This window comes from Atractosteus spatula, chromosome 7, assembly GCF_055471065.1.
Source record: "Atractosteus spatula isolate fAtrSpa1 chromosome 7, fAtrSpa1.hap1, whole genome shotgun sequence".
NCBI classification, from domain to species: domain Eukaryota; kingdom Metazoa; phylum Chordata; class Actinopteri; order Semionotiformes; family Lepisosteidae; genus Atractosteus; species Atractosteus spatula.
Window position 1 is genome coordinate 40,199,797 of NC_142712.1, and position 13,643 is coordinate 40,213,439.

General features: G+C 45.1%; 2 protein-coding genes across 2 annotated transcripts in view; both read left to right on the forward strand.

Annotated features, from left to right (window-relative positions):
- Positions 1-4,178: 4,178 nt before the first annotated feature.
- On the forward strand, positions 4,179-12,117 carry LOC148830981 (Krueppel-like factor 15). Its single transcript, XM_088921718.1, has 3 exons — positions 4,179-4,360; positions 6,526-7,627; positions 10,314-12,117. Exons 2-3 carry the CDS (start codon positions 6,633-6,635, stop codon positions 10,480-10,482), a joined length of 1,164 nt encoding a protein of 387 aa, XP_088777844.1. The 5' UTR covers positions 4,179-4,360; positions 6,526-6,632; the 3' UTR covers positions 10,483-12,117.
- elk4 (ETS transcription factor ELK4) overlaps positions 4,308-13,643 on the forward strand; it is a 31,951-nt gene continuing 22,615 nt past the window's right edge. Inside the window, exon 1 of the mRNA XM_088921714.1 lies at positions 4,308-4,360. The gene's annotated coding sequence lies outside the window, so the exon portion shown is untranslated. The remainder of the gene's footprint in view (positions 4,361-13,643) is intronic.

Sequence of the window (13,643 nt, forward strand, 5' to 3'; positions counted from 1 at the left end):
TAATCAGCAGTAAGAGACATACAGGGAACCTCCACCTCCAATACTGTGTCCCCCACCTCCTACTCACAACATCCTTCAACCATTGAAGATATCGGGCTCGCTTTCAGATACTTCAGTAGTTCAGACAAAAGATTAGTAGCCACAATCTACAATCAAATAGCAAATGTTTCATTGTCTTTGCAAAAGAATATACTGCTGTCAGGAGTGCTCTCTTCCCACTTCAAGCAGTTACCCAATGACACTGCTGGTATTTCACTTTGATGGCCACAGACGGGCTTCTGACCTCAGTGTCTGTCTGTGCTACACCCTAGGGCAAACAAGAAGGACATTGTTGAAATCACTGAGGGGATTTAAGCCAGTGAACAGACCAGTAAATAACTGTGAATGTCATTTGGGCAGCAAAAATTTTCCCCTCAGTACAAATTGAGAAACCTTTTGTGTTTGGTTGCTTGACAAAAAGAGTGGTCGATGCGTTTGCCTGAAACCTAGCCTGTCTAGTGCTGCTGCTGGCTCTGCTAAATGTTTCGAGTAAAGGCACTGCAACTATAAACTTCACTCTTTGGGACCAGCCTGTGTGTCTATTGGGTACCTTGAACAGTGGTCAGGCCTGTTTTGCATCACAGAGATCCAGAAAGAAAATGGCTGTGGCTGGCGGAGCTTCAGCCAGGTTTCATCACATACCTGTTCTGACAAGGTGGCTGTGGTGCCTCCAGCGGAATTCCACTCTCTGACCTCTGACCCTGGTGAAGGTCAATAAGGCTCTTCCAGAGAGTTTCACCACAGGACGGCAGCTCAGTGCATGATGGGCTGGAATTCATGCAATGCCATTTTCCTGATTTTCCAGTCTCGTTACCGCTGGAGGCCTGTCTCCTGACCCAAGGGCATCTGAGAGATCTGTCCTCTGACAATGGCCAACATTTCTCTGTTCAGTCCTCTGCACTTGACTGACAGACTGTGTAAGCCCTGACTCATTTCTCCCTTTTACACAGTGGTTTACATTCATGGCAGTGGGACACAGAGCACTGTAAATGCCAGGCAGGTTTCAGTTGTGAAGAGTGTTTGTACAGCCTGTTCAGCACTGGACAGCTTTATACTTTAAAATCTGCTTAATGCTTTTGTGCAATGTTTGATTTGGCAGGGAGGGCTGTATGACATCCTGGTGTGAAAGTCCTTGGGCATACTGACACATGATATAGCACAACAGCTACAGTATTGCATTAAATAATTAAAGAATGGCCTACAACTGAAGTCAATGAAGCACTAATAACATTGGCAAAAGATTTCCTTAGAAAGCGGACACATTTCACCTACATTGGTTTGCTTAGTTCACAACAAAATGCCCAACAGATACTATTTGCAGCAAATCTTGAATGGATTGGTGCCTAATCTTGACTTTGACTGCACAAAAAGCACTGGATGTCTCTTTTTTGTAGAAGTACAAAACAAAAATTTGTTAAAGGTTATCATCACAGAAAGTTTAGGTGTTAATTTTGTGTGTTAGTAGTCCAGGTTAAAACATTTAATAACCAATTTTATATAGAAGTATTTCTTTTCTACATTTAAAAAACATCTATTATTTATTTATTTTGGGTTATGAATATTATTGAGACATTCTGATTTGTTTTTAATCTTAGGCTTTTAAGTTTTTTATTTGTTATGGATTCATGTTATGTTAAATGTATTATGTATAGTGTATGTATTTTTATCTGCCTGCAGAGCAAATCCCAATGAAGTTAATAAAGGAAGTAACTAAGTATTCTCAGAAACACACTAATTCATGGGTAATGGTCAGATGCAGCTTGGAGACAAAACCAGACAAAATGGTTCTGAAAGGCAGTACGAAACAACTAGGGAATCATACAAACCCCACAAAGAGGATTGCTCCAAGCTGGAATTGAACCAAGGACCAAAGAATGAGACAGAACACCAACATCTGTGCTGCTATCAACATTTAAATGGTGAATTTCTGACAAGCCTCTTATTTAAGCGTTGATTCACAATGACCTGATTTTCCATTTGACACACCTCATGTGATGCGATACTAACCAGGAATGACTGCTAGAAGCTGGTTATGGGTAGGACTAGTTCCTGAAATGTGACACTAACAGATGCGAGCTTCTATAAAAAAAAAACTTCCAAGAAATGACAAAGTGTGTCATTGATTTACTGGGTAAAGTAGGATGTTTGCATTTCGTTTTATCAAAGATCCTGTATTTACTGCCTAGAAACTAGCATTTTAACACTAAGCAGATTGAATCTGCAGTGCAGTTGACATGTTTGCACACTTTGTATGTTTAGACAGAGCCCTGGGTTACATTTCCAGCTTGGTAATGTCATTTCGTTCTTCAATCTTTCACAAAACATTGCATTGATGAAGGATTTCGCTTCATGTCATGGTGCACATTTTCCATATTCTTACACTGAAGTTATGGATGATGTATATGTATGATAAACACTGAATAAAGTCCTTCTTCAGTCTAATAGCTTGTACAGCCATAGCTAAACACAGAGTCTGTGGAATTAAATGAACCATGACTGCAAGCAGGACAGAACAGTGGCTCAGTGGTTAACATTGCTGCCTCATGGCACTGGAGCCCTGGGTTCAATCTCTGGGGTGCTATCTGTGCACAGTATTTGTGTAGGTGCTCCAGTTTCCTTGTACAGTCCAAAGACATGCGGGAAGGTTAATTGCTTTCTGGGAAACTTGGCCTGGTGTGAGTGTGTCAGCCCTGTGATGGTGTTCTGTCCAGGGTGTAGCTTGCCTTACTCTAGTTGCTGTCTGGGATAGACTGTGATTGATGATTGCAAGATTCTGCCCTGACGTCCCAGATGTATGTGGTCAGTTAACTGCTCATCGGTGTTGGTACAGGACCCCATAGTTTAGGACATCATTAGAAAGGAACTATGAATTCATTCTGCACTGCTAGAAGTATGTCATCAATAATGCAGCAGTTCTACAGGTGCTAGAAATAAAGAAGGAAAAACCAACTGACAGGTGCTGTTACCTCATCAATCAGGAGTCTTTAGCACTTTTGAATAGTAGTGAGAGATATGAATAGGAGAGGTGCTGGGCCTGGATGTATTCTTTTTTTCACTAAACAAATCAGCTCAAAATAAAAAGCATGCAAATGTGACCTCAGCCGGTCCTTTGACACAGTTGTCTGTGTTGTTTTGTGGGACTTCTTTCTTCAGTGTGTAAACACACACAGCTGTGTACACCAGGGGGGCACCTTGTCCCTCGGCCACCTGACTGAGATCAGACAATAGGGGTCCAAACACACGTTTCTTGCCTGCATTTCTGGTGAGGACTGGAGAGAATCAGAAGGTGGGTCACTCGAGCAATGTGGCTCATCCTGGGCAGGAGACACATTGCGCTTAATTCATACTTCCTTAAGTCTATGCCTTTTGAGCATTTTAACACCTCAATACTTCAATAAAAAGAAGTCTTAATTTCCTTTGGCCTAGCTGTTTTTTGCAGAGCACTGCAGGGTAGCAGTGAGTGGCTTGAAATCACCTTCACCTTGACTCACTAAGCCACCATGGTTCAGTTATTGTCATTATGTAAAAGCAACACAGAAGGACCAGCGCTGCAGAACCACTTCCTACAGGAAATACACAGAACCAGTCACGGTTACTGCAAGGACAGGAGGATAATGAGCAAAGACAGGAACAACGCAGGAGCCTGCCTTTCTTAGTTTCGCCATATTTTCTTGTGCTCGGGGTGACGGTCGTTGGACAGGTAAAACAGGTGTTTAAGGAAACCCACAGAAGCCATTGCGATTGTGAAACAGTGTTCACTCCCATTCGGATACAGTTATTAAAGTGAAAATGTCTTTCAGTCCCGCGGGGGATCTGTCGCACTCGGTGATGAACGCATTGTTTTGGTCTTGTCAATGCGAGCAATGTGGCTCGATCTCGTCGTGTGCCAGACGAGATATCCGATTGCTCCCCCACTGAGACAGAAAACTTCGAGCACCACGTGTGCTCGGAGAGGTGGGAGGGGGGAGAGGAAGAGAAGTACAACAATGCGATGACGCCACTCAAAGCCCTAGCTGGGGCTCTTTAGCAGCGGCAGCCAATGAGAGTCACAAGATCGAGGCGAGCCTCCCCGCATCCCAGCCAATGGGAGTGGCGGAATGGGATCCGAGCCCCCGGGTGCAGTCATGTGACGGGCCCCTGCAGTGGGATAGAATGCCAACATGGAACTGTAGCAGGGGACTGGCTCGAGCTCGCGTGGGACGATAATTGCATTTTAATAACATTTTTATCGTTTTGACTGACGGAATTTGCGAAGTACTCGGATGAAACATTAATTGTGAAATTACAGGAAATATGGATGTCTCGTGGTACCGTGTTAAAGGTAACGCTGTTTTTTTTAAACTTTTTTAAAAGTGCTCAGTTAACTTTATGAATTCGAAGTAGTTTCTGTATTTCTGTGTACACAATATCCGTGCTAATGCCCAAAGTGTAAGTTACGTGTACGGTTTTATTTTTAAGTCTACACGCACTGCAACAGCTTGCGAAAATTAAACTCCACGTATACTTTGGGCTGAGGCTGTTTTAACACACTTCTGCAGATGTCAAGTCATGGGTTCGTCTTTTGTCTCGCCCAAGTTATCGGACAGCTACCCGCCCCGTGGTTTTGCACACCGCACTCCCCTGGAGTTAGTGAAACGACCCTCTTGTGCGCCTTCTTCGTCACTCTCTTCTGCTTTTCGATCTGAGGATTCAAACCGTCCCCGAAGCGCAGGAACGTTTTTCCCCGAAAGTTTAATCTTTCATGTACCTTTTAAATGCAATGAGTGACTTCTCCCTGAAACAGATGCCTTGCCTCTCCATTTCACATATGGCGTCAACACCTCCAGGAAATTCCTTAACGCACGAATATATATTCTAGCCAGGTAAACACGATGGAGTGCGCAGATATTACTCAGACTCAATTAATAAAAACTGCAGGAGCTCTGTATCTTGGAGCGACTCTGTTTTCATCTTCCTGAGTTGTTGCATCAGCCACAGAAGGCGAAGGCGAGGTGCTGTAGTTGTTGTCGTTTGTTTCCGTGGAGCATGTGGTGCGATTCACTGTCACGAGCCCTTCGTGATCAGAAGACTGTGCTGTGCACCCGCCGCGCTTTAATACTGTATTTTCATTTAGATTTCGGAAACAACCATCGCTTTCCCCACCCCACTTGTTTTCATGAGCAAGCGGTTTGTTAATACCAACACAGAAAAGTACTGTAAGACTGGAAAACCAATAAGCTCCTTTAATAAAACTAATACTGCAACAGGATTGTACGTCCTTACCATTCTGGTATTTTGCATCAAATAATTTCCATTACTCGGTGAAATTGACTTACTCGCTGAATTGCACATACAGTTTTTTAAAAGTTTTTAAAACTTTTCCATTAAAAAAAATGGAAAAAGCAGGCGACGACTGCATGCATAACTTCGTCAGCCAGCCACGTAATTTAAAAGACTTGGACCAGTTTGCCAGTTCTTGTGTTAAATATACTTTTTTGGGTCTTGTGAATGTACTAATGCGGCTGTGACAAGGCCATGGTCCTATTCAAGGGGAGTTAAAAGGGTGAGGTATGAGCTAGATTTATCCTTTTTTTTTCCCGCGTAGCCCGGAAAATGTTTATTTCACCTAGAGCGAAGGATCAATTAAAGTGATGTGGTTATGGTTTTTCAGAAGCCTGTTGTGTTATTTCGCGTTGTGTTTTATTTCGGTAAGAAACGTAATTTCAGCTCCCAGCTGGAATGAAATGAAGGGTCGTGTCTGCGGAACCATTCGTCATCCCGTCATTCGGGAGGAGTGAATAGTCGTTTTGCTAAAACCCGATATTAGTTTTTGATTCCATTGTAAAGACTTCAGCCGTTGTACCCGGTGCCGGTCGAAGCCAGACGCAGCCGAGTGCTTGTTGTGTCAACACGTGTGCTGTAGGAAACAGCTGCGCTGCTCTCCGCGAAACGCTGACAGTTTGAGGGAGTCTGGGGTTCTTACTTGCTGTTTTTCCCCTCCACACTGTTATGTAAATATACATGTGCTTTCATTTCCGTTTGCCTTGTCGTGGTCATTGTTAGCAACCACACCATTTATCGTTACGATGAAGTGATCGCAATTTAGTTCAAGAAGTTACCCCTCACAATCTTAGCTGGATAGAACAGGCCAGAGCTTTTTCCAAATGGTTAGAATAGGAAAGCCTACTTATTAGGCCCCACTATTTAACCATAAAGTGAATTAAGCTGTCTGGGGAAAACTGTGTGTTTATGTCTGTGTCCACCCTGCGATGGAACAGCCTCCTGTCCAGGGTGTGGGTACTGGGGTACTATCTGCATGGTGTTTGCATGTTCTGCTGGGAAAACTGGTCCTGGTGTGAGTGTGTGTCTGCCCTGCAATGGACTGGTGTCCCGTCCAGGGTGTATCCTGCCTTGTGCCCGTTGCTTGTTGGGATAGCTGGATATATTTTGAAACATCTTATGGAAATCCACTTATTCATTTTGCCTGTTGTGCTACCTTTCCCTCAGGCTGATGGTCAAGTGTGGATTCTGCTAGGCTCCTGCAATCTGGTGGCATTGACCTTTGACCCGGCCCCGGTCTCTGCAGCTTTTCTCCTACTGATCTGCTGCAACAAATGGTCTCAGTAAGTGAAAGACAGGTGTTGACCGTCGGTTCTGACACGCCAAGGGCTTCTGCAACAGAGTTGCTGTCTACTAGTTATGGTTTGCCTCTCAAGGGCAGCACAGTGGCGCCCTCTGCCTGTGAGGAGGCGGAGTGCGATGTCAGCGAGGAGGCCAGTTTGGCATCATGCTCCAGCTCTGAGTCCCAGGACACAGGGAGCCTGGGCTCAAGCCCAGCGCAGGACAGCGGCTTGCTGGGTGTGTTTCTCTCCTCGGCGGTGAGCGAGGAAGGGGCATCCTCCCCTGGTCTGCAAGGCAAGATGCCCGATTTCTGCTCCACGCTTCCCAGCGACTTCTCTCCCACTCTGGAGGAGATAGAGGAGTTTCTGAAGGAGAAGATGGATCTGGTCAAAGAAGGAGACATGGAGACAAGTGACCCGGCAGCAGCTGCCCCGTCGGGGGACACGCCAGGCGGCCGACCGCAGAGGGCTTCAGCAGCTTCGGCTGTAGCTGCTCCCTCGGCGTCCAGCCCTGGTCCGGACAGTGCCCCCACCCCCGTGATTGTGAGTGCGCCCGTGTTGCTTCAGCTTCAGCCTTTACAACTGACCCTCCCGTCAGCTGAGCCCCGGGCCTCACAGACTGATCCCGCGGGGCTCCGGGTGGCTCACCTGGTGCTGAGCGTCCAGGGGGCCCAGAACTTCGCCCTCCTGCCCCAGGCGGCTTCTGCCGCACTGGTGCCCGTGGCGAGCGGGGGCAGCATCAAGGACCAAAAGTACGTGAAGATCGCCCCCTTGCCGATTGCAGTGAGGGCCGTGGGCACGGCCGCCAGCCTTCTGAAAGCCATCCCCGCCCGCGCGGCCAAGGCGCCGTCAGAGGTGCTGCGGGTTCACAAGTGCACGCACCCGGGCTGTGAGAAGATGTACACCAAGAGCAGCCACCTGAAGGCCCACTACAGGAGACACACCGGGGAGAAGCCCTACATGTGCAGCTGGCCGGACTGCGGCTGGAGGTGAGTGGGTCTCGGCCGCGCCCACGGGCTGAGAGAGTGCCACAGTGGAGAAGATAGCTCTGGGGGACACGGGGATATGGCAGACGTTCAGCTGTACTCACTGGGGCGATTGTAGACGCAGCTTAACCAGCTTTCCGCCTCCAAGCCTCACTTGGAGAGATTACTACTCCAAACGTGAAGGTTTTACACAGGCTACACAGTTACTAGAGACTCCAGACTTTGTGTCTTTTATACTGCATTGCTTGTTGACCTGAATTCCTAAGAAGCCCGTACTTCTTAAGGAGGAGAAGGGGAAGAGGTATTTGGTTATCTCTCGGCTACACTAACCTGACCCCTGAACTTCACCAGCTAATGTCTTGACACCTAGGAATGCCTGCTTCTGCTGTCTGTCTGGGACTCTCAGTACCCCTTCGTTCTTGCTAGGGAAAGTCATAGGTTTATACCATATAGTTTCGTTTAACCCCCTTTGCTCTGCACCACGTCTGTACAAACCGGTATGAACCCCTTCTCTAGTATTCTAGTAATGATTACATGTTAAGCTGACGCTTTTTCTAAAGCTAATTACAGACTTGGGGGTAGCTATGTATAACAGTGCTCATTTGATATATGAGCCTGCTGCAGTCTCTCTGGAGATTAATACGCATTTCACACTCGCAGAGACACCTGATTGGTCACTGAGTTGCTAACAATAGGACCTTGTTTAGGTTTGTCATTCTTAATAACTGCTTTAAAAAAATCAACTCTTCTTTTCATCTGTCCACTGTCAGTAACTGTTTGTTTAACCCAATACACTGCCACAGGGAGCCTGCAGAAATGGATGAAAGAATAGATACATCCTGGTGATCTCGCACACTTACCTCCATGTGCATGTGGGGGACAATTTAGAGATGCCATTTACCCAGTCTGTGAGAGAAACCTGGAGAACCTGTAAAACCCCTACTTAGTAGGAACATGCATACTCCACATAGAACATTTTTCAGGCCAGAATCACACACAGGACATGTGCTGTGAGGGAGTAGCCCTAGCCAACATGTCATCCCTAGGTGATTTGCAGTCATGATTGATATTACTAGGTGATGGTATGTTTCAGTGAAAAATCCCTAACAGGAAAGGCTGGAAAGACAGGACCTGTAAAGAGATATTAGTATTGTTCAATTTTTTCTACAGTAAGAGAATAAAACTCAGTGAACACAGAGCATGAAGGAAGTAAAATGCAAGAAACGGAAGACCGCTGTAGAGAGGAAATGAATAAAAATGTTCTTGTCTCATTCTTACTCCCTTGCAGCGTAGACATGCCTTCAGCAAGAGATGTCGCTCGTGTGCAGATTTAGGTGTTCCTGCTAATTTATGAAATAGTAAAACCCAGTAGATCTTCAGATCCCTCAAATGAAACAACACTGCTTTTAAAGGACAGTGGAGAGCCACTGATTGGGTATGCATAGTTTGAATTAGTTCCTCAAGAACTTATATACAGGCTACATATTCCATTATTATTTATGTTTATGGAGATGCCTCTACAATTGGACGGTACTAGAATATAAGTAATTATATTGAAGCTAGCATGGGCTGGCTGAACTGCATAAGTGCCACTAATAAAATAATATAAAAATTAAAACATTATTTGGATGGTATACCTTGTTGACAACGAGTAGGAGCTATTAATTAATAACTAAGGAGTGTGGCATTTAGTGCTGTTGTCTCATAGTTCTCGAGTCCTGAGTTCAATTCTGAACTGGGGTGCCTCTGTGTGGAGTTTGCCTGCTTCTGCTGTGTGTCTCGGACTCCCAGTGCCTCTTGTGTTTTCCTTGTATTCACCTGGGAGTTGGTAAGGAAAGCGATGATTCTGTGAGTGTTGCTAGAGAACAAGACAGAAGAGGAGTGTGTTGGGAGCAGGAGAGGGAGGGGACAAAAGTGACACAGAGGTTCTTGTCAGAAGAACAGAGGAGGATGGAGAGGTGGAACCAAGAGGTAAAGAGCTAGAGAGCTCCACCAGAGGGAGAGCAAGGGAAAAAAAGGAGTCAGGCTTCGAGAGGTTGAGTCTAAGATTATGGTGGTTCTTCCAGGAGGAGCCAGCTCTGAGAGAGGCAGAGAAATGGGAGCAAAATGAAGCTAACTGCAGAGTTGGGGGTACTGTAGCTATGTATAATAGTGCTTATTTTATACATGAACATCAGTAGGAGTAGGAGCAGTATGAAAAAGATACAAAAAGCAAAGGGACAGGATGCGTGGACCAAGAGAATCAAGTGCAGAGAGAAAACGGTAGAGGACCCAGGACCGGACCTTGAAGGACACATTCAGAATCGCTTAGAGCTTATAGTATGGGTTATCATACCTAATGCTTATGTACCTGCTGTCTTGTGAAAACATTGCTTAAACTTTAACATTTAAAGAATATCAAGAGACTATTTTAGTCATTACAGAATCATGCAGTATGTAGCCTCGATGGAGATGTTATGTTGGCTATAAGATTATTGTATCAGACTGGAGAATGCACAGGTAACAGCACTATATATACCCAGTCCATGCTAAAAACAGTTCTTTCAACATTCTTTAACATATTAACATATTAAATCTCCCAGAACAGACAAGGTTTCTCAGAATAAATGAATTGTGGTGTCAGTGTCGGGGCCCGAGGGGAGGCTGGGCCGTGTCCGAAACTTCAGCACTTTGAATTTCTCCCGCGCAGGTTCTCCCGCTCAGACGAACTGTCCCGGCACCGGCGCTCCCACTCCGGGGTGAAGCCATACCAGTGTCCCATGTGCGACAAGAAGTTTGCCCGGAGTGACCACCTGTCCAAGCACACCAAGGTCCACCGCAGCCAGAGGGCCAGGCGCCTCCTCCCGGCGAACTGCTGATGAAGGGCACCGCCTCCCAGTGGTTCGTGGGAATTGCACAGACGCCATCAGCAGGAGACGGCCCAGCACTTGATCATAGTTTAACTCAGCCTCCTGTTCTGTCTCATTTGGAGATATTCCAGGCGAACCCCCTTTTTGTCTTGAGGGGGTGTGTATTTAAGGAAAAGATTTCTTCATTTTCAATACTCTGCTCCTTCACGAACACTGATGGTACTGCATGATGTTTTGAATCACTCATCTCAGTGAGTGAAATGGCTACAAATTCCAAACAAATCCAGAGGACATACATATGTAATACATATATTAGGACCGTCCTAATATAAGGTTTCCGACTCTGTGCCAAGATCTTGGATCATATTCATCTGCCTTTCAGTTTATTTTATGTAAATTAAGAAATTAGTGAGACCTGATGGACTTTTTCTCATTGTAGAAAAATTCACCTTCCTTTGGTCAGTTTCCAGTTTGTGCCCTTTTAAAGAGCTATAACAGAGCAAACAAAGCCACATCCTGTGAGCAGAATAAGGTTGCATTTTAGCCCCTGCACAGACAACTGGGCTACAGATGAGAGCGTAGTTTTTGTTGCTGGATCTGTACAGTAGAAGAACCATTTCAGATGCAAATGGTTGCAAAGACTCCCGAGATTGTCCTTAAGCACTCAACTCAAAATCCAAATGAAAGAAAAAGAAAATCTTGTCCCAAAATGGAAAAAACACCCTTTAGAACTAAACAAAGAATCTGCAATTTGCTTATTAGTTCCCAATTGATGCTTTACTTTAAATACATGCACAGTATTGCAGTTGTATTCTCAACAGCAAAGAGATGTTCAGCATTTATAGATTCTTCCTGTTTGTGCAGAAAGCTCTAAAGATCAGATACTTGGGTTTTCATGCTCTGTAAAACCATTTGGAATCTGAGTTTATAGAACAGTGTCTCTAGTGCTCATGCAGTAGTGTAACAGCACTGTTGAGGTCACCCAAAACAACAGAATGGAAATCAACAGTCCAAATAGTCTATCATATAAGTTTTGGACCAAATGGCAATTAATGTGACATGAATGTATGTACATTTACTGACCTTTTGGGTCTTTTGCTTTGGTAGTATAGAAGCAAAACTATTGGATCCTTTTCACTTTACACAGCATCAGCAAGCCCTGACCTGATTGGAAAATGTGCTCTTGGCACTGCAAGCGAGATCTTACCTTCGCAGCCTCGGACTGATGGCTCTTGGCACGCCTGGCTCCGCTTCAGTTTTCATGGACTAGGAATGGGAAAATGAGGAACAGCCCACGGACAGTAAAAACTCTGAAGGACGGACGGATCCAGCAACATCAACCAAATCAAAATGGAACACCGGGAATATCTGCTGACGTTGCAGCACCTAACAAGCCTTTCCGATCGCCGTTTCTCAGTGGGCGATTCACGTGGTCCCGGCCTGGACTTAATCCTTCTGGGAGCAGCCTTTTCGAAGGCTTTTTGCCTCAGGATGACCATTTATCTTGCTAAAGCCCAGTCACGGCCTCAGCTAGGCCAAGCACAACCTCTGGTGTTTTGATTTTGATTTACGGAGAAAAACACTATTTTCCTAAGTGTTTTCATGCTGACTAAAGAAAAGAATAGAAATAAAGCATTGAAACCTGAGCCCGTGGTGTTCTTTGGCTCCTGATTCATCTGTCTTGATGGTGGGAGACACTAAGAGCTGGGTGTCAGGATTTCTTGTGGTTTAATCCCAATAATTCCTAAGCAACCTATTTTCTTGTTTTCAGGAGGTTTTCAATATTCTTGCTAATTGATCACTTCTACGGCGCTGGTTTCAGTTCCGCATTTTGAGTTGCTGTCTTGCTCTCTGGAGCTCTGCTTTGGTGATTTAGAAATCTGAAAATAATTGCCTTTGAAGAAGTGATGTGCCAGATTGCATCATGGATCCAGGTCTGATGCACTCCTGTAGACAAAGGAAGTTAGAGATGCTTATCCTATGAAAGCACTGGTGGACCTGAGACCAGAGGTAGTAGAGTAATATTGTTCATTCAACACTTTTTTTTTTAAAACCCATTGATTTTTATTTAAGTCACACTACGTAGTGAAAGTACACAAACGCAGGTAATGTTTGTAAAACGTTATACGTGTAAAAAGCATGTATTCCTAATAGAAAGGTAATTGGGTTGTTGACTGCAAAACTAGCATTTGTAATGACTTTTTGTTTGGCAGTGGTATTCAGAGTTCATGATTGACAGGTGGGTGGCACAGTAGCACAGTAGTTAGCAATGCTGACTCACTTGGGTTCAATTCCTGGAGTGCTATCTGCATGGAGTTTGAATGCTCTCCCTGTGCTTTCTCTGGGTGCTGCAATTTCCTCCTAGAGTTCAAAGGCATGCTGGTTGGTTAATTGGCTTCTGGGAAAATTGGCCAGTGTGCGTGTCTGTGTTTCCTGCCTTGCACCCGCTGGTTGCTGGGATAGGTCCTCCCGCGACCCTGAATTGGACAGAATGGGTAGGTGAATGATTGACAGGTCAGTCACAGTTTTGGTTTAATCCAAGTCTTGGTTTTGGATGCTTGGAAGAGCAGCACCTCTACCACTTTTCTCCTGCTGTCTTCCTCTAGCAGAGAGAATGGGACTGACGCTAGCAAAAATCCCCCTGACAGCTGCTGTCTCTTCAGCTGTAGTACCACTTATATACGACCCACATTTGAGTTTTTCTTTACCAGGGGACATCAGCTCCAGAGAAAAACTAGGCTGATATGATTATGATAAGCTGCTTTCAGTGAAATCTGATGGAGAGTTTCTGGCAAGAACACAGCCTGACTCTATTATTGTAGTGTGATCTTAATGATGATTAGCAAATGCCAGAGGTTTGCAGGCAGCACCGAATAAGCTGTTCTCATAGCAAGTTAGATGTTTGGTGTTTATCACCCCTAAAAAGATATTGTCAGCCATTTGGGCTATATATCATTCCCAGGACACTCTTGCTCAGTTTGCAGTTTTTTTCTCTTAATGGATTCCTCTGTGATCCTGGCTTTTTCCAGGAAGGGAGGGGTGGGCTGCATATGACATCAGGGTCATCAGATCACATCATTCAGCAAGCACACTCCTCACTTGCCTGGTGTTGTGGAGAATGCTGATGTTCAGCCTGCTGTGGTCAGAGAGACAGCCTAGCTCTCCTTTTA